The following is a 20,777-nucleotide window of genomic DNA, read 5'->3' on the forward strand; positions in this document are numbered from 1 at the left end:
CAGGTTACGTAGTTTTTTTTTTTTTACTTTTAAATAGTTTGGCATTGCAAAATATGTTTTAAAAAATTGAAAAAATTAGTAAAATTTGAGAAAAATAATTTCTAAATTTCTAAAAATTGAAATATAAAATCTGGAAAATTGCAAAAAATAAATAAATAAATGAAAAATTAGTAAGAAATCGCCCTTTTATTAGGTTACGAATTTTTTATATGAATATTAAAATATTTAATAATAGAATTATTAATTGCTTCCATACAAAAAAACATAAAAAACATATTAATTATATTGTAACTTTTCATTTTTATTTATTTATTTTTTTGCAATTTAATTTTTTTCTCAATTTTTACTAATTTTTTAAATTTTCAGAAAAATATTTTGCATTGTCTAACTATTTAAAAATAAGAAAAAAAACCTACATAACCTGTTATCCAGGTAAAATATCTATGATAGGAACATAAAGGAAACTTTAGTAACCTGATTGATACAAAATACTTTATGAGTAACTTAATTGAAAAAAATTCAAAACTTGGTTACAATTTATAGAGTAATCCCTATAATGAATTACTTTTGGATCTTTTCTTCTTCTAACATTGCTTCTAAAGGGGTAAGACACTACTACACCTTCATCATGGAATTTATCTGCCTCCTAAAAAAATTAAAGGAAAAAATTATACATTTGTAAAAACTATACCAACAAATAATTACTTATAGTTATATGAAATACCTCATTAAGATCAATACGATGGCCCAACGGAATAGATTCGTTGGCGCCAGAATAGATATGTTGGTCGACGGAGTAGATATGAAGGTCATTGTAATAATCTGCTAATCGACGGGGTAGATATTAAGGTCCGACATAATAGGTAAGAAAGCCCGATGGAATAGATAAGAAGGCCCGACAGAATAGATTTGTTGGCCGACCACTTATTAAGCCATCGGACTAACTGTTTAATAAACGCTCGGTTTTTCAAAAAGCGATCAAGCCCGACCATTTAAGTGTATGCGTGTCAATATGTGGTTAGTTCAAAAACGAAAGAGTGCCAAACAGATCTGTTGGATGTCAATTCTATTATGGTGGATCCTACCGTTTAGAAATTGGCCATTTTGGGTATCATTTAGTTTGGGGGTTAGTCAAGAAATTGGTTTGGTCAAATGAGACATTTTGGTCATTTTCCCAAGATACTAAATTCACCCTATATTTTGTTAGATAAAATCTGGGGAATTTTCGGAGGATTTTATTCTGCTTCAAATAAAACTGTTACAATGAAATGCTTTAAAAAAAAAAAAAGTAAACGTTCCAAGTTCGATCCCTGATGCCCATAACTCTCACACCTGTTGGCTTGCCTTGTTCCCAGCTGAGACCGGGTCACATTAATTAACTCCTCTTCCACTCGACTGTTGTCACGTCTGGTTAATAGAAAGGGTTGTTACTTTTCTTACCGAAAATACTATGACCATACGTGGAACGCACTAGGTCTACAATGAGTGGAAACTGCAAGGTCACGAAAGAAGTAAAGGGTAGCCAAGTCAACGTGACTATGGAAGCCAAAATCCATGAGTTGTCTTGACCAAACACAAGGAATAAGGCTGCACCGAAAGCTACGAGCATGGCTGTTGTTGAGATGAACAAGGCGGTGAGACCAACTATCAGCTTTGTAGGCAACTTGAACAGAAAGTCTTCCTCAGCAAAGCGTGTCGTGAGGATTGACAAAAACATTAACAAGGATGTGACAGATGTGAACAGTGATACAGCATCCGAGACTGCAAATATTGTGAAGGTATGGTCGTTGGTAAAAACTGGGAAGCCCGTGTCCTGATTGTTTCCTCCTGGTACTGTAATAGCCGCTGCAAACACGATGGTGGTGATTAACGCTGTTGTGATTGTGTACGACTGGGCGGCTTCTTTCATCCATTTCTCTCCTTCAACCACCAACTCCTTATGCTCTCTTGTGAACACCATTTGAGGTGTTTCGCCGTCAGAATTCTTTTGTATGATGTTCAGAGGGCATATAAATCCTTCAACTTCCTGTAAGATTACACTATGATGTTACATATGCTGCTTTTATCAACGATTATGATTTTATCAATAATTTTGCTACCTTAAACCATTGAAGTTCGCGTTGTACTTGCAGAGCTGCACCTGATGTACCGTTAAGTTTGTCAGGAGGTGCCAACCGCCCAGCCAAATGCAAGAGGTTGTTCCCTAAAGGATCTTTAATTGTCCTATAAATATTTTTGTGTTCGCTCATTTGATAAAGTAGGTTGTAAACCTTTTCTGAACGATTTAACACAGCGTATTGAATAATGTTGTGACCATCTTCATTGGCACTCCAAATGGCATCTGGGAAATAAGACACGATCGTTGCTACAACCTCGGATGCATTATGTCTTGTGGCTTCAAGAATCGCATTGTTGTAATAGTCAGCGTAGGATCCAGAATATATGGAACGCTTTATCAAATTGCATACTCCTTTTAATAGCTCCGTAGCATCATTGTGCACTTGAGCTCCCTCTTTAACAACCGTGATATGCATTGCTGCACAGGGACAAAAGAATTGAAGAATCTCAACTAAAGCGAAAGAGAGAAATTATTTATGCTCTTTGATAACATAGAGATGATAAGTCTTACGTAATAGCATAGTGATACGCCGGAGAGGCTTAATAATCTTACTTAATATCCTCATGATATGGTAGAAAAGACCAAAACTAATTACCAATGCTGTGCAAGATAATAAGTATGTTAGAACTGTGGAGTGTATAGCCAACTAGTTAAAAGGTAAAATATCAGCTTATGATCTACCAGCGTAGGTTCCTATAACTATTGCTGCATAAAAGCATCCACGTAACCACCGATTCATAGATCTCACGATTGCCTTCGTTTTAAGGTGAAGTACAATGATAAAAACAAGCGAGGCAAACTGAATTACATGGAGCATCACGCCAAACAAGTCTTCTGGACCCCTAAACACTTCAAGATAGAAAATTGGCGTATTAGAGAAAATGTGAAAACAACTAGAAAAGGTAAAAAACATAGCCATCAGCAACAAACATCTATTGACGGCTCTTTCCCAAGTGTTGAGTCTACGTGGGAAGTTTTGAGCTATAGCCATCAGCACGGCGTCGCTATCAAAACTACGGTAATGCTTAGTCATCAAAACCAATGCTGAATCTGCGGATAAATCAAGAGCAAATAAAGAGTGATAAAACATTGAAAGTGCGGTCAGTTTTTACGTACCATAATCTTTAGAAGAAATAGCATTAACCAGAAGCTCATCACCAGTGATACAATTAGCCATCTCTAGGTCAGGGGTACTGGTGGGGGTGGGGTCCAACAAATAAAGATATGTTTCGGTATGCATATTTGAAAGAGCTCTGGCTAGTGGCGTTTGACCTTCGTTGTCCTTAGCATACAACAAATCTTGGTTTTTTCGAACCAAAATCTTAGCAGCCTGAGTGTTGCCAACAATTGCAGCAACATGAAGCAGCGTGCTTCCTTCTGAATTTCGCATACCGAGTAGCGTGCTGCCTTCTGGAACCATTTCTAACATTTTTTCTAAAATATACCACCCCTTGGTAATACCAACCACTAGGTGGAGTACAGTGTTTCCGTTAATGGCGATTTTGTCAGTCACGCTAACTTTCCCATCCCTCAAAATGGAACGAACCGTTTCAAAACTTTGACTTAGAGCAGCTTCATACAAACTTTGGTGAACTTTTGCTCTTTCATCTGCTTCTCTCTTTTCTTCTGCAGTTTCCGCTTGATCATTTGGTTTTGCATTCCCTGCCTGTATCATTGATTCGGTTTCATCATCTTCTGAATCTGCATTGTTAGGAATCATGTAAGAACCTACATTCAAGAATATTACAATTAATGGTTGTCTTTAATTAAATTATTTATAAAATATCAGTTGGGGTATTTTAGTTTAGGAATTGCATTATCTATCTTTTTTTTAAAATATGAAATGTAGACGTTAAATCTTGACAAATTCCTTTCAATACTTCACAATTCCATCAAATTGAGTATGATAACGTGATCAAATTCCCTGATTGAAAACTCTTTTTTGAATTTATAGGTTCATGATAATATTGTGACTTAATGCTGACTTGGGCGTTTAAAGAACTGGTAATGTCAAAAGATTGGGTAAAAGAAAGGTCAAGAAATAAATAAATGTGAAGATGTTTCACTTTCTTATGTTACTTGTTTCCTTAATTATAAATAGCATGGTAGGTTCAATGTCTAGATGTTTTTTAAATTTGTTTTTCCTTTCTACAAGTAATAACATCATAAATTTGTCCCACACTTTTGTTCTTTCTATCTTTTGTTTCTTCAATTTATGCTTCTCTGATTATGCCAAAATACATCCGAACAGAAGACATGTCTATTGGTACAACCTCTGGTAACCCTAAAGATTCCAGTTCAGTTTCACTACAAATACCGACCTTAACATCCACGAACTACACCACTTGGGCCATCAAGATGGAGGGTGTTATGGATGCACAAGGGTTGTGGGACTCTGTTGAACCACCGCTTAATGCAGTTTTTGACGAAAAGATGAACAAGACTGCATGTGCATTTATATTTCAAGCAATCCCAGAAGACGTCCTATTGCTGGTGGCAAAGAAAAGGACGGTGAAGGAGATCTGGGAGTCATTGAAAACAAGGTACGTAGGCGCTGAACGTGTGCAGAAAGCATGCCTACATACACTTAAAAGTGAGTTTGAAGCCCTGAAGACAAACGGCGGTGAGTCCATTAATGAATTTTCTGGAAAATTAAGTGGGATGATCTCAAAATATAGTAGCCTTGGGGGCCTGGGGCTACTCTCGAGGATGAGGTTTTGGTAAGAAAATTGTTAGATTCGGTTCCTGAAAAATACATTCAGTTGGTGGCATCGATAGAACAAACAACGGATGTGGACGGTATGCCATTTGAAGAGGCCGTCGGTCGGTTGAAGGCGTATGAAGACAGGTTGAGGCTTCGCCAAAGTAATCAAAGTAGTGATAGTAGTTTGTTGTTCATGAAGGCAAAAAACTACTCGAGTTCAAAGGGTCCAGGGAGGACTCAATTTTCTGGTACTCGAGGGAAAAGCGACCGGGGTGGTCGAGGTGGTTCAAGAGGGCGAGGTAGCAACCGTGGCAGGGGTAATTGTGGCGAATATGCTGGGAAAAATGATCAGAGAAAAAACTCAAGAAACAAAGATAAGAAACACATTAAATGCTTTAAATGTGAACAATATGGTCACTATGCATCGGATTGCAAAGAAACAAAATAAAGAAGGGAAGAAGCAAACTTAACTGATGCACAAGAAGAAGAGGGTGCGGTGATGTTAAGCATATATGGAGAAGATATGCCCACTATGGTGTTATTAAATGAAGACAAAGTGGTTCCAAACCAAGACGAATGACGGGTTGGTGAGGATCGTGACACGTGGTACCTCGATAATGGGGCAAGCAACCACATGACGGGAAGGAAGGAATTGTTTTCTGTTTTGGATGAAAAGATAACGGGATCGGTACGTGAAGATGGGTCGAAAGTTCATATCAAAGGTGAAGGTACCATTCTATTTGAGTGCAAGAATGGCAAACAACGTGTCATCACAGGTGTGTATTTCGTTCCTGTTTTGCATAGCAATATTATAAGCTTGGGACTGTTGACCGAGGAGGGATATGATGTGAGAATGCGGGGTGAACAACTAACTGTACATGACGAACCAGGGCGGTTGATCATGAAGGTGCAACGGTCGGTCAACAGGTTATACAAAATTGTCCTCAAAGCTACTAAGCCTGTTTGTTTACATGCAAGTTTGGATGACGAGGCTTGGTTGTGGCATGCAAGATTGGATCATGTAAATTTCATGCTTTAGAAACATTGGGAAGAAAGAAACTGGTTGATGGCATACCAATAATTAAACACCCAAATAAAGTTTGTGAAGGGTGTGTAATGGCTAAGCAAGCAAGACAACCCTTTCCCAAGAATCACTTTGGCAGGCTAATCACCCATTAGAACTTATCTATGGTGATCTCTGTGGTCCGATAACGCCACAAACAGAAGGTGGAAACCGGTACTTTTTCTTGCTTGTTGATGATTATTCCAGGTTTATGTGGATATACTTGATTAAAAACAAAGATGAAGCATTGTCTATATTCAAGAAATTTAAGATGCTGGTGGAGAAAGAAAGTTCTCACAAGATCAAAATGTTTCGATCAGACCGTGGTGGTGAGTTTAATTATAATTCGTTTAAAGAGTTTTGTGAATAGGAAGGAATTAGAAGACAACTAACGGCTCCTCACACTCCGCAACAAAACAGAGTAGTAGAGCAGTGTAATCGTACAATTATTGAAGCAACTAGAGCTATGCTAAACACGATGTGTGTGCCAGAAACTTTGTGGGGCGAGGCTTTTCGACATGCAGTGTATGTTCTCAGCTAGGTTCCAACAAGAAGAGTGAAAAATATGACACCGTACAAGAAGTTTAAAGGAAGAAAACCGACACTCAAACATTGGTTGTGTTGCATTGACGTGGTCTCAATTATACATATTATTCTAGAAATATTTCCTACACTTTTAAGTACGTTTTAGCCAAGTTTTTATTAAATATTATTAATATTTGGTTCAAATATGAGTTTAATGGTTTCTAGAGATAATGAGCTAAAATTGAGCACTTTTACTAAACTTGAGAACAACGAATAAAGGGTCGAGCATATGTTATATATTACTAATTTTCATTATCATTAGACTTAATTATTATAGTAAGATGTTTTAAAAAAAAGAAAAAAAAAAGAAAATAGCTCTAATTAACGTATGCATAATAATAATAATAATAATAATAATAATAATAAATGAGATGCTAATATGGGTCGGTGGATGGGAATTCAACCCTAGTGGCCATTATAATTTTTGCAACAATGTAATCGAAGAAAAAATATAGCTACCATCGATAATTATTATTCTTGAAGATAGCCATTATATATATATATATATATATATATATATATATATATATATATATATATATATATATATATATATATGTGTGTGGTTACAATAACCTAATTGGGAGGATAAGAAGTATTAATATATATCTTTGGTGTGGAAGCAGACGTCACAGACCCCTTTGGTCAGCGGAAGACAGAAGAAGAAGAAGAAGAAGAAGAAGAAGAAGAAGAAGAAGAAGAAGAAGAGCACTTTGGTTCGAGCAGAGAGTGTCTGGGTTCAACACCTACTTATCCAAACATCCTTATTATTTGTTTGAATTTATTGTTTTCGTTATGAATTCAGTTTTTGAACCTTATTTATTTGGTTTATTCTTGAGTATGGTTGTTGGCTAAACCCCCAAACCACCTAGGTTTATGATGAACTTTTGCTGATGTTGGATTTTGTTTTTTTTATGGTTTATGATTAAGTAAGAGGTTTCTTGTTATTTATTCGATGCATGTGTGTGCTTAGGATTGTTTAACGAGTTTTATTGTTACACAGTTTCCTTGGTGATTGTCTGTCATATGATAGGATTCTGTTAGGTCATCTACTGTGTATTTTTTACTAGTTTATGGTTGATTTGCAATAAAGCTATAGGAACAATATTAATAAATCAAATAGACCTAAGTGTGCTGCAAATCTAAATGATTATATGATAAGTCTTGGTTGTTTAAGATCACTAGATTTAGTTCTTCGTAAGGAGTCCGTCTAGATTTGATTTTTCAGCCTTGTTTATCAAGTCGAGTGAATACTTTAAACTAACTTTGATTTCCGCGCTGTAAGGTAGGATTTCTTATAGAGGTATTTGTCATAAAATTAATTAGCGACCGTAAGCGAGTCTAATTAAACTGGTGTTTTTAAGAACTTAATAGAAATCCATATGTTTCTTCCTGAGAAGGGTCAGGGTCCTGTTCGGGTTTTCTTTAAGTGATTATTTTAATATCCCGGTTCCATAACTTAGTATTTTCCTACCATTTGATAATTGATGCATTAGGGATTCTAGCCTAGTTGGTTTCTTGTCATCATTTGAATTATGTCTAGGCTTAAGTCGTCTTTAAGTCTTAGTGATTAATTTAATGTTAGTTTAAATTACTATTTTAGTAAAACCCCCCTCAAAATAATAATAAATAAATAGTCGTGTCTGTAGTTGAGTCTAATTAGCTAGTTTACGTAATTTAAAGAGTCTCGTGGGTTCGATATCCGGACTTACTTAGCTGTACTAGAATCGACCGGTTCACTTGTCGGTTAGTAGTTTAGTTAAGTTAAGAGTCTAGAATTTATTACTTAGTGTCTAGATTAGCGTAATTTTAGTTAAATAATTATTAGACTACCTTTAGCAAATCAAGTTTTTGGCGCCGATGCCGGGGACTCTTGGCGATTGCGCTATTAGTTTTGATTAGACTTATTTGCTACATCCGTGCTATTTGTATTTTTTATTATTATTTTTTTAGTTGTAGGAGTAGAAGTAGATTTTATTTTTTTTTTCTTTTTGTTTTTTTAGTCTTTTTGAGTCGTAGGAGTTAGGATAATATAGTTTAGTTTAATTGCTTTAGATTGGTTTAGTTTTTTCTGTAAGATAAAGTTTATTTCACTATTATCTGGTGCCCGTGATCCTTTTCCGTTTAAGTTTATCTTTGCAGTTATCTTCATGGAGTGCTACTATGAGCCCAAATTTTGTCCGATATATGATAAGATGGGGAATGTTGTTGGTTGTAAAGACTCATCTGGTGCAATAATGGATTACATACAACATCCAGAACATATATTAATGGAGTTCATGCGTGTCGTCCATAGCATTAATCCAAGTACACCGCTTTGGTACATTGCGGATAACTTTTAGTCAGGCTTAAAAAGTCGAATACAATTTAGTGTGCCAGTGATCGAGTTTGAGGATGTTGGTTTACAGAATCAGATAGAGGAATGTATTCCCTCTTGGGAGGACGAGTTTCAAGATGAATTTGGTGAAGAGTTAGTGGATTTAACTGTCATGGATGAGAGAGATTTTAACCCCGAAAGAGATATTGAGGAGCTTGAAAAATTGTTATTCGGGGAGTTGGTTGAGAAGCTAATTGTCAAAGAGGAATCACATAGACATCCGAAGAGTTGAAGAATAAAGAACTGTATCTCATTGTGAAACATCATTCGCGTATGCGCGGTAAAGCTGGCAGGTTTTTAGAAATACTCATTCGTGGATCGCCACGTAAACCAAGAGCGCAAAGAAGGAGGATATCTGGACATAGGAATCAAAGTGTGCCAAATATGTCACGTCCTCATAATTTCAATAATTGGTAAATCAAGTTGAATTCATATTTTTGTACTCACATGAGTTTGGAAACAAATTTATTCCCAACTAGTTGTAAAAGGAGAGTGTTGAAGAGCACTGATGGGAAGAGGATAAAGGAGAAGCCTTCTGATTGAGGTTTCGGGAACGAGTTCGGCTGAAGACTCTTTTATAAGCTTAGCGCTTCACGGGAGGCAACCCGATACTATGTTTTCATTCTATTTTTATTTTGGGTTTACTTCTTTGTTCTGGCGGGTGTTTCTTCTCTTACTTGCAGGTTGTTCCAGGGTTGTTTATAAGATGGTTGATGAGATATTGTTTTAAACAAGTGTGTGGATGCCACTTGCTTCAGGATTATTGCTTTTGTTAGCAAGAGATGCCGTTATTTGAAGAGAGTTTGATGATAGCGATCGAATTGGAGGGCACAGAACACGACTCACGAGGCATATCGTCAATTTACCAGGGGAGTCTGTTCCAATTCTTTTTATTTTTTGCATAATTTATTTGTAATTTCATTTTTCTCATATTGAGGACAATGTGAAATTTAAGTGTGGGGATGGAAAATTGATGTTTTTCGGCAAAAATAAAAATATGAAAAAAAAATAAAAAAAAAAGCCTAAAGAATTAAAAAATGTCCCAAGAATTTAAGGAATATTTTTTGCACTATAATGGAAAATGATAGTATAATTGGAAATTGGTTTTTTAAACTACTAATAATATGAGATAATATAAAAGAAAGCGTACTAAGCTTTGGATGTGTCGGTAGGCCCAACTAGTCTTGAAAAGTTTCCCATTGCATATTCTTAATAAACCTAATTAATCTTAGATTTTTTGGTTTCTCATCCAGGGGGGATAGTGAAGCTGAAATTCAATAAGGCATGGAGAGTATTACCATAAGCTGACTATCCTAAGGTGGTGAGAATTGAATGCACTTTAAATTAGCACGCCACTCCGTTTTATGAAAATAAATAAAGAGTGGAGGCGCATCGCCATGTCCAATTTTATACGAGCTTTGGTCTATTAGTTATATATTTATAGGTTAAAGATGCCTAAGTGCACAATAAATAAAGAGAAAAAAAATGTTAAAAAAATTAAATAAAAGTATTCCAAAAGTTGGTCTAAAAAGTAACAGTGAGAAAAGTTATGTAAAAAGATGCCAAAGAAGCATTCTCAAAAATAGAAAAGAGGCCAAAGTGCACATACTAGATGGGACTTAGAGTTTACGTGTTACCAAGGGGATGGCGACTCTGAGGATACACTATTGGAACTCGAAAGTTTTTAGTCAATAAATATTTTCTTAGGGAATATATAGGACATATTTAGGGCATGCTCGTACGACCTCACTTGACCTATCATCCATAATTCCATCTAAGTGTATTTTCTTCTTACCATTAAAGGGTTCTTATCTTATGGTGATATGTTGAACCAGTTTGCTTCAGCTCAATTTTTAATTGTCTTTACTATGCTTGAGATGGGGTAGGTGAATCTTGACTCAAAAGGTGTGAGACCCATAGGGTTTTTGATATCACTTGAACTAAAATGCTTAATGTGTTTGGGGACTTGATAGGCTGGTGGCTGGGTTTAAGTGGACAACAATATCGGCAATCGCGGTTTTTGCGCTTATCTGTTATTAATTAAAGTAACCTAAATGTTTTGAAAACCAGTTTTCCGATTATGATTCCATTGAAATATATCTTTTTCGGGGACGAAAAATGTTTAAGTGTGGGGATATTTGATGTGGTCTCAATTATACATATTATTCTAGAAATATTTCATACACTTTTAAGTACTTTTGAGGCAAGTTTTTATTGAATATTATTAATATTTGGTTCAAATGTGAGTTTAATGGTTTCTAGAGAAAATGAGCTAAAATTGAGCACTTTTACTAAACTTGAGAACGACGAATGAAGGGTCGAGCATATGTTATATATTACTAATTTCTATTATTATTAGACTTAATTAGTATAGTAAGATGTTTTTTTTAAAGAAAGAAAATAGCTCTAATTAACGTATGCATGTTAATAATAATAATAATAATAATAATAATAATAATCTATAATATATATAAACGAGAACCCTAAAATCCTATGTGTCGCGATATGGTCGCTCCCCCCTTTTATAGAAGCCACCAGATTGCTTGATTTTTAAATAGAGGCGTCTCATTGATTTAACCCAAAACCATATAGCTCTTAAACGGGTTATAACATCTCTTTAAATTAAAAATTAATCTTACCAATTATTTGATATAAAAATCCTATAAAATAAGGATATACTAAAATTTAATATTCAATTTAAAAAGAAAAAGATATTATTTATAATTAATAAACAATTTTATAGTAAAAAACATAAGCAGGTCATGGGTCACCAAATCTAGATAACTTTTAAACTGGTTATAACATATCATTCATTTATGAAACTCTTTTATCATCAAACCCTAAATATATTATTAACTTTCTTACAATAAAGAAAATTAAAATCCAAAAAATAAATATTAAAAAACAAAAAATGTAAAACAACCATTCTCTCAAGCCATTAGATTGCTTTATTTGTAAATGAAGGCTTCTCACGCATTTGATCCGAATACCAGATAGCTTTTAAACCGGATTATAACATATCATTTATTTGTGAAACCATTTCATCATCAAACCTCAAGTATATTAATTATTAACTTTCTTACAATAAATAAAATTAAAATCCAAATATACATATATAAATATTAAAAACGAATAATGTAAAACAACCCCCGTAATACAGGGAATAAAATCTAATAATAATAATAATAATAAATGAGATGCTAATATGGGTTGGTGGATGGGAATTCAACCCTAGTGGCCATTTTTATTTTTGGCAATAATATAATCGAAGAAAAAATATAGTTGCCATCGATAATTATTATTCTTGAAGACAGCCATCACATATATATATATATGGTTACAACAACCTAATTGGGAGGATAAGAAGTATTAATATATATCTTTGGTGTGGAAGCAGACGTCACGGAGGGATCCACCCCTTTGGTCTGCGGAAAACAGAAAGCAGGAGCCAAACAACAGAAGAAGAAGAAGAAGAAGAAGAAGAAGATAAGAGCACTTTGGTTCGAATAGAGAGTGTCTGGGTTCAACACCTATTTATCCAAGCATCCTTATTATTTGTTTGAATTTATTGTTTTCGTTATGAATTCAGTTTTTGAACCTTATTTATTTGGTTTGTTCTTGAGTATGGTTGTTGGCTAAACCCCTAAACCACCTAGGTTCAATGTTGTAAAACTCCCGACTAGGCGGCCGAGTACTCCCCGATTACTCCCCGCCTAGATCGAGTACTCCCCGCCTCGGCCGCGTACTCCTCAGGTATTTTTCGAGTAATCCCCGAATACTCCCGAGTACTCGCGACTCCGCAGTCGACCGCCTAGGACCGCTTAACGACTTTTACAACTTTCCCTAGGTTTATGTTGAACTTTTGTTGACGTTGGATTTTAGTTTGGATTTTGTTTTTGTTATGGTTTGTGATTAAGTAAGAGGTTTCTTGTTATTTATTCGATGCATGTGTGTGTTTAGGATTGTTTGACGAGTTTTATTGTTTCTCAGTTTCCTTGGTGATTATCTACCATATGATAGGATTCTGTTAGGTCATCTACTGTGTGTTTTTGACTAGTTTATGGTTGATTTGCAATAAAGCTATAAGAACAATATTAATAAATTAAATAGATCTAAGTGTGCTGCTAATCTAAATAGCTGCGAGGTGATAGATTATATGATAAGTCTTGGTTGTTTAAGATCACTATATTTAGTTCTTCGTAAGGAGTCCGTCTAGGTTTGATTTTTCATCCTTGTTTATCTAGTCGAGTGAATACTTTAAACTTCCTTTGATTTCTGCGCTGTAAGGTATGATTTCTTATAGTGGTACTTGTCATAAAATTAATTAGCGACCGTAAGCGAGTCTAATTAAACTGGTGTTTTTAAGAACTTAATAGAATTCCATAGGTGTCTTCCTGAGAAGGGTCAGGGGTCCTGTTCGGGTTTTCTTTAAGTGACTATTTTAATAGCCCTGTTCCATAACTTAGTATTTACCTACTATTTGATAATTGATGCATTAGGGATTCTAGCCTAGGTGGTTGCTTGTCATCATTTGAATTATGTCTAGGCTTAAGTCGTCTTTAAGTCTTAGTGATTAATTTAATATTAGTTTAAATTAGTATTTTAGTAAAACCCCTTCAAAAGAATAATAAATAAATAGTCGTGTCTGTAGTTGAGTCTAATTAGCTAGTTTAAGTAATTTAAAGAGTCTCGTGGGTTCGATATCCGGACTTACTTAGCTGTACTAGAATCGACCGGTTCACTTGCCGGTTAGTAGTTTAGTTAAGTTTAAGAGTCTAGAATTTATTACTTAGTGTCTAGATTAGCATAATTTTAGTTAAATAATTATTAGACTACTTTTAGCACATCATGCATATGTAAAGAAGATTGGGAACCAAGTGACAAAATTGGCCGACAGAAGTGTTGCAATGATAAACTTGGGAATCGAATAGGGTAGTAAAGCGTATCGGCTATACAATCCAAATACAAAAATATCGGCTATACAATCCAAATACAAAAATGATTGTAGTGGGTGGAGATGTTATTTTTGAAGAAAAGAAATGTTGATAAAGTCCAGTCATACCCATGGTGGGTTGTATAAACGTTCCAGGAGGATATGAAGAGGAGGGAACCAATCAAACTAACTCATTCAATAATGAAGAGAGTCAAAGTTCAACACCTGTGACACCAGTTAACCCTAATTCATCCCCATTTCTATCTGATCATGATGGTGAGGAACCTCAAACGAACAACAGACCCTGATTACTCCGGTGTCGAGTTCAGCCCAAAGTAGAAACATCCAGCAATCACCTAGTGTTCTCGATCACACACCTTTACAAGGGTTTCGATCAGTTCAAGGTATTTACGAGAGGACCACATAGATGACTGATGAGGAAGTACTAGACCTTTATGACCAAGAATTATTGTTGTCAGATGATGAGCCCACAACATTTAATGAAGTCGTGCAGTATGTTGATTGGCAACGAGCAATGGAGGCTGAATTGGAATCAATTAAGAAGAACCATACTTGGACCTTAGTTGGATTCAATTAAGAAGAACCATACTTGGACTTAGTTGATTTACCAGCAGATGGTCAGATAACAAAGTGCAAGGCGCGATTAGTTGCAAAAGGGTATGTCCAAAGAAAAGGAATTGATTTCTAAGAAGTTTTTGCTCCTATGCCAGGTTAGAAACAATCCAACTCATATTGTCGATGGCAGCTAAAGAGGGTGGATTGTGCATCATCTTGATGTTAAATCCGCATTTCTTAATGGAGATTTACTAGAAGAAGTGTATGTCTCGCAACCTAAAGGTTTTATCATGAAGGGAAAGGAAAATAAGGTATACAAGCTCAAGAAAGCACTTTATGGGTTGAGACAAGCTCCAAGGGCTTGGAATGCTCGTCTTGACAAATCACTCAAAGATCTCGGTTTCACTCGATGCGCTTAAGAACAAGATGTGTACAAAAATAAGTGTTCGAACTCACTTCTTATTGTAGGGGTCTATGTCGACGACCTCATCGTGACCGGGACAAGTGAACAAGAGGTTAAAAGGTTTAAAGAAAAAATGATGAGAGTATTTGACATGAGTGATTTGGGCCTGTTGTCTTACTATCTTAGGATTGAGGTGAACCAAAATAAAGTCTGAATCAGTCCGGGTATGCTAGGAAAATTCTAAAGTTAGCTGGGTTGGAGAATTGTAATCCCTCAAAGTGGCCAATGGATCCGAAGCTACAGTTAACTAAAGATGAGAATGGTGAATGTGTGGACGAAACTATGTATCGTCGTCTGATCAGTAGCCTTCGTTATTTGCTCACACAAGGCCTGATTTAGGGTACTCGACTGGTGCTTTGAGCAGATTTATGGAAAAGCCAAAGGTTTGTCAACTCTAAGCACTAAAGCAGGTTTTAAGGTACTTGAAGGGTACGATTGGATTTGGTTTAAATTACAGAAGAGGAGGTGATGGCAAACTATTGGGGTATAGTGATAGCAGCCATGGTTTGGATGTGGAAGACAGGAGAGGAACTTCAGGTATGGTGTTTTATTATTCAAATAGTTTGGTTACATGGGCCTCGTAGAAGCAAAGGAGTGTCGCGTTGAGCTCTTATGAAGCGGAGTTCATGGCTGCTACATCAGCCGCTTGTCAGGCGTTGTGGCTGAGAAATTTGTTAAGTAATTTAACAGGAGAAGAACCCCAACGGGTGAAGTTACTAGTTGATAACGAGTCGGCTATCGCACTAATGAAAAATCCCGTGTTCCACGGTCGTATCAAGCATATAGATATAAAGTATCATTTTATTCGAGAGTGTATCGAATGGGGACAAATTCAAGTGCAACATGTTAGTGGCAAACTTCAAAAGGCTGATACATTAACAAAGGCACTACCTCGAGTCAAGTTCATGGAGATGAGAGCACTGATGGGTCTTGAAGTTCTTGGAGATCCAGGTCAACATTAAGGGGGAGAGTGTGACTTAATGCTGACTTGGGCAGTTAAAGAAATGGTAATGTCAAAAGATAGGGTAAAAGAAAGGTCAAGAAATAAATAAATGTGAAAATGTTTCACTTTCTTATGTTACTTGTTTTCTTAATTATAAATAGCATGGAATGTTCACTAGATGTACTTTTAAATTTGCTTTTCCTTTCTGCAAGTAATAACATCATAAATTTGTCCCACACTTTTGTTCTTTCTATCTTTTGTTTCTTCAATTTATGTTTCTCTGATTACCAACAAATATCCCCTTTATCATAAGCGAACAAGTTTCATAACAATTTGTTTTAAGCACATAAAACAAGTTCAACGATTTGGTCACGACTGAATGATAAACATAAATCAATAACTTAACTGTATTTAAAGACCATCACAAACAAATAAAGCATCAATCAAAAATTTCAAAAGAATGCACTCACCTCTTGCTGCTTGTTGAACATGAGGAGGGCCATAGATAGTCCGCAATTTATCCCACACGTCTTTTGCAGTGAAATGCTCCTTTGTCTTGACAAGCTTGACAAGTGTTTGTTGAGAGAGAGAACCGAGAATCCAACCTTTTACGAGTGCATCGGATCTTCTCCACAAAACGTAATCACCAACTTTTTCCTTCCCCGAAACACTGTTTTCTGCAGGCGGGCTTTCATTAATGAAACCAAGCATGTCATGACTTTCTAAGAGACATATCATCTGTGTTTCCCACACATCATACATATCCCGACCACTCAGCTTCATCGTAACAAAGTTTGGGGCACAAACATGTGATGGGTACGGGTATTCTTCGCCAGTACTAGAAGAGCTCGAGCTTGCCATCTAAATCCGTTCAAGCTATTCAAACTAGCTGATGCAAGAATCAAGATTATATAAGGCATCATCTCCTCAAGTGATCATAACTTTCGATGCTAACAAAGTATGACAGATGGGTTTGAATTTTGTGCCAGAGAAGCATCTTTGTTGTTTCAGAAGCCGGCCATCCATCTTTATTTGGATCTAAGCTATACGCGTTACATCAGATTATTTATTTTTTATATAAGCGGTAAGTCTAAAAAGTCTAAACCAATCTGTAATATATATGTACACCATTCAGTAACAAAACCAAACTTGTATATCGCAACTATTACATTATATAACTCATTTAACAAATATATCGTTTAATGCTACACATCTCAAAACATTCTGGCATAAAAAACAAGAAGCTAAACATATGATAACAAGGCAAGCTTCTAGATATTCAGATTTGTGCAAAAAGGAGCTCATTCCATGTGTCCGGAATGCCAGGTAAGCACCAATGCAAACAATCTTGCATACCTGGAGTGGCTCGGATGCTGTACCTTGATATATGTCCTTCCTCTCTTGCTTCCGACAACGCTGTAATATCCAAAAGCGTCACGTTTGTTCCCTTCACTGCCCCCGAAGCCATAGAATCACTAGACTCGTTTTTTAATACTTCTAATGCTCCAGGGGTAGTACTGTCACATGTACCTCCACTGTTCCAATCTCCGTTAAAAAAATGCCTCGGTGAAATCGATCTATAAAACGCCTTTAAACCAGGGTATTTTGGTAATTGACCATCCACCCACTTTACAATACTATGAATCGTTAAGTTCTTAGCATGTGCTATATCTGCTATCTTCCTATCGGTGTTAGGTTTCCCACCCACATACATAATCCATCGGTTTTGATTAAGCTTCCCTCGGTTCCAGTGATGGCCCGTGTTAAGAACCACCACACTGAACCGACTAATATAACGTTGCAAAAAGGCTGGCGGGCGGTCCAGATGCATGGCGAAATAGGTGGTTTTGTTTTTCGGGTCAATCGGGTCCAACTTACAAAGACTAGCAGACCAATAATAAAGAATTGTAGTGTTGGTAACTGGGAACCGGTAAGCCCAACCGTCAGGCCGAACCGACCCACGGGCTTTCACTAAACCGTATTCTTTACCGACATCTTGAACATCTTGCCTCTCTTCACCACCTGTGATCATGCACATTAATGACTGGAACTGCTGGCGGCCCAATGAATCACCAATAAATGCCAATGTTTTGTCTTGCATTCTGGAGTACATCAAAAAAATGGTAACTTATTAAAAAAAGACCAAATATTTATAGATTTAAACTACCGGAGTACCGAACCTTTTAAGGAATTTAGGCCCTGAAAAGTTATCCATTTGGCAGTCTTTTGGCTGCCATCTTAACTTCTCGTATCCAAAATCGGTCCGTTGTGTTAAACGACAAGCCCACATCGCTGACAGCCACTGTTTACAACCGAATCCTGAATACAGAGTCCGAGTGTCATCCTTCACCCATTTTCCTTTACCAAAGTTGCATGCTGCAATACAGACAAAAGAACAGATCACAAACTGTTATCTAAAGATAATAAACTGTCACACCAAAGAAAATAAAACGCACATTTGTTTTCCACGTTTGACATTAACACATCAACTCCCATAGCCGAATCTTCTTTCTTGGGCGTATTTGGTTTAACTAACTGTTGTTTTGGTGGTTTTGAATCCCGGTATGTTTCAGATCCGTCACCAGAAACAGATTTTTTAACAATTTTCATGGTATTTTCTGCAACAATATGATGGGATTAAGCATGAAACATATACCATACAGATGTTTATTGTCATTGTTTTTATTCTTTATAAAAACGTTGAGCTGGTGAGAGAGAAAGGTCTACCTTGGTGCTTTTCGAGATCAGTGTTTGAATGTTTGTTATCTCCTTCAATGTCCAAAGAAGGCACCTTTATGGAACTTAATGGTGAAGCTATATTCGCAACTCCAACTCCTTCCTCCCCTTGAGTCTTTATAGAGGGCGTGCTGTTTATTGAACTTACTGGAGATATCATATTTACAACTTCTTCAGCTTCTCTGAAATCATCTTTTGATTGGGTAACTTCCTTCACTTTTACTTCTTCAGCTGCCATCAATCATTATAGAGTTCAAAAATTAACTACTTTAAAAAAAATGTTTCAGAACAGACGGTAAGGTAATGCATACATTACAAAGTTGTTTTTAACTAGAAAAGAAACTCTCAAGTCTTAAGACAAGTGGTGGTTGCAAACGAGGCAAGTTGCTTGTGAGCTACACGAGAGCGGCTCGCTATAAGCTCGAATCGAGCTGAGCTTAAACAAGCTCAATCTTAAAAGTAGGCTTGTTTAATAAACAAAAGCCCGAACTTCACTTCACGAGCTCGAGCCGGCTGGTGAGCCTAAACAAGCCTATTATTTATATAATTTTATTTAATATTTTAAATATATAAATTTATAATAATAATTGTTATATATAAAATTTACAAAAATAATAATAAATATAAGTAAAGTATTTAATAAATATATAACAAGTCCAGCCAGAGCAAGCTCGAGCTGAAAAAATTACTCGCGAGCTAAGCTCAAGCTTTTGAAATAGGGCTCGAAAGGAACCGAGCTCAAGATCGAGCTTGAGCCTAAACGAGCTTGGGCTCGGCTCATTTACATTACACCACTTCTTAAGAATATAAAATACACACGATGGAAATTAACTTCTGATGGTGAATTTAACATATAAAAAAAATAAAAAATAAAAATAAAATTATCTACATTTTAACCTAAGACCATCAACAAATGAAAAGCTGAAGAAGCAATATGTTATATGCGTATGACCACCAACCTGGAAAAGGCTGCAACACCTGACCACGAGACGGAAAAAAGGTTGTGAAAGGGGGGCTTTTCCCCCAAGACCAAACAATGAAAGTTGTACAAACAACAAAGATGAACAAGAGAGAAAGCTGCTTCGTCCTCCATTCATAGAAGTAGCCTCCCCCTCCTTTCATCATTGCAAAACTTTTAGTTCGTTGCCAATAACATTAGAAGGTTCAGATCAAATCTGCAAAGCTTTCAACACGATTAAAAAAAATTACAAATAAAAGTAGGAATGAGATCAGTACCATACAGAAATATATCGATACCGAAAACGAGTTAAAACCATATAACGAATACCGTACCGATTTTTTCAGTTCAGTACCGGTAACATTGATAATACCGAAAGTGAATGGGTACCTAGTGTTGTAGAAATCACTATGTGCTACTCTGGCAGTGGGGTACAGATAACGATTAATTGGGATTAACCAGACCGGAATTATGTATGTAATTTTTCAAACTTATATACATATGTACAAAAATTTTCAAAATTTTATATATAATTTTTCAAACTAAACTTATTAATCGGACTGGATTAACAAGTATAAATTTTCAAATACTTGAAAAATTTTACCCATTTTGGCCAATTTTGACCTAAATTTTACCCATTTTCACCGATTTTGACCGATTACCAATTTTAGGAGCTGATTACTTGAAATCCCATCGGAAGCTCGGTAACTAACGACTAGACCCAATTCTTACAACACTGGTGGTACCGATATCAAAACATGAAAAACAAGTTCCGGTACCAAACATATGTCGATCGTTACAGGTATAGGTATCGGTACCGATTGTGTTCAGCGGGTAGTGGTTTGATACATACCTGCACGGTACAGGTATCGTTACCAAAAAAGAATGCTAGCTAGCTCGTTGGTATGATCGAAGCTAACCGTAACTGAAACAGAGTCTTACTTTATAAATACAAACCCTAGTAAATTACAGTAATCATCAATCAATCTAATTTATATACAGTTACTGTTTGTATGATGACAATTTGAAATGGAATTGAATACATACCTGCAATTGCAAGCCAGAGGTTTTGAATTGGAGAAATACAAAGCCTTCCTGAAGCCAATTTAGCCCTAATGTAAGGACTGTATGTATAGATCTTGATTTGATTTGATTGGGTATTTGTATAGTCTAATTATTTTTGCATTTTAAAGATGAGAAACATGCATGCGAAGAGTACCAACATGTTTTTGTCTCTCTGGCTTTTGATACATTTGGCTACTTGGCACCGGAAGCTATCCGTTTTCTAACCAGGGTCTAACAGGTTGTGCATAGCAATGT

General features: G+C 36.0%; 3 protein-coding genes across 3 annotated transcripts; 1 reads left to right on the forward strand and 2 right to left on the reverse strand.

Annotated features, from left to right (window-relative positions):
* Positions 1–2,789: 2,789 nt before the first annotated feature.
* On the reverse strand, positions 2,790–3,839 carry LOC143563675 (uncharacterized). Its single transcript, XM_077051168.1, has 3 exons — positions 3,236–3,839; positions 3,050–3,169; positions 2,790–2,968 (listed from the first exon to the last, which is right to left on the reverse strand). Exons 1-3 carry the CDS (start codon positions 3,837–3,839, stop codon positions 2,790–2,792), a joined length of 903 nt encoding a protein of 300 aa, XP_076907283.1.
* Positions 3,840–4,375: 536 nt separating this feature from the next.
* On the forward strand, positions 4,376–5,271 carry LOC143563676 (uncharacterized). Its single transcript, XM_077051169.1, has 2 exons — positions 4,376–4,742; positions 4,856–5,271. The coding sequence occupies exons 1-2, from the start codon at positions 4,376–4,378 to the stop codon at positions 5,269–5,271; spliced, it is 783 nt and encodes a 260-aa protein (XP_076907284.1).
* Positions 5,272–16,970: 11,699 nt separating this feature from the next.
* Positions 16,971–20,554, reverse strand: LOC143563683 (protein trichome birefringence-like 14). Its single transcript, XM_077051173.1, has 6 exons — positions 20,505–20,554; positions 19,459–19,674; positions 18,491–18,730; positions 18,220–18,381; positions 17,944–18,139; positions 16,971–17,865 (listed from the first exon to the last, which is right to left on the reverse strand). The coding sequence occupies exons 2-6, from the start codon at positions 19,622–19,624 to the stop codon at positions 17,043–17,045; spliced, it is 1,587 nt and encodes a 528-aa protein (XP_076907288.1). The 5' UTR covers positions 19,625–19,674; positions 20,505–20,554; the 3' UTR covers positions 16,971–17,042.
* Between the last annotated feature and the right edge of the window lie 223 nt (positions 20,555–20,777).

Source organism: Bidens hawaiensis, unplaced genomic scaffold, assembly GCF_021521415.1.
Source record: "Bidens hawaiensis isolate Kalapana, Puna unplaced genomic scaffold, B.hawaiensis_p1.1 tig00021507_1, whole genome shotgun sequence".
NCBI lineage: Eukaryota > Viridiplantae > Streptophyta > Magnoliopsida > Asterales > Asteraceae > Bidens > Bidens hawaiensis.

Coding starts and splice junctions, on each gene's coding strand:
- LOC143563675 (XM_077051168.1), bottom strand. CDS start 3,839: ATGATTCCTAACAATGCAGATTCAGAAGATGATGAAACCGAATCAATG. Junction 3,170..3,235: donor TATTTCTTCTAAAGATTATG/GTACGTAAAAAC, acceptor ATTTATCCGCAG/ATTCAGCATTGGTTTTGATG. Junction 2,969..3,049: donor GGAAAGAGCCGTCAATAGAT/GTTTGTTGCTGA, acceptor TCTATCTTGAAG/TGTTTAGGGGTCCAGAAGAC.
- LOC143563676 (XM_077051169.1), top strand. CDS start 4,376: ATGTCTATTGGTACAACCTCTGGTAACCCTAAAGATTCCAGTTCAGTT. Junction 4,743..4,855: donor AGCCCTGAAGACAAACGGCG/GTGAGTCCATTA, acceptor GAAAATTGTTAG/ATTCGGTTCCTGAAAAATAC.
- LOC143563683 (XM_077051173.1), bottom strand. CDS start 19,624: ATGATGAAAGGAGGGGGAGGCTACTTCTATGAATGGAGGACGAAGCAG. Junction 18,731..19,458: donor GGTGTTGCAGCCTTTTCCAG/GTTGGTGGTCAT, acceptor GATTGATGGCAG/CTGAAGAAGTAAAAGTGAAG. Junction 18,382..18,490: donor TGATCTCGAAAAGCACCAAG/GTAGACCTTTCT, acceptor ATATTGTTGCAG/AAAATACCATGAAAATTGTT.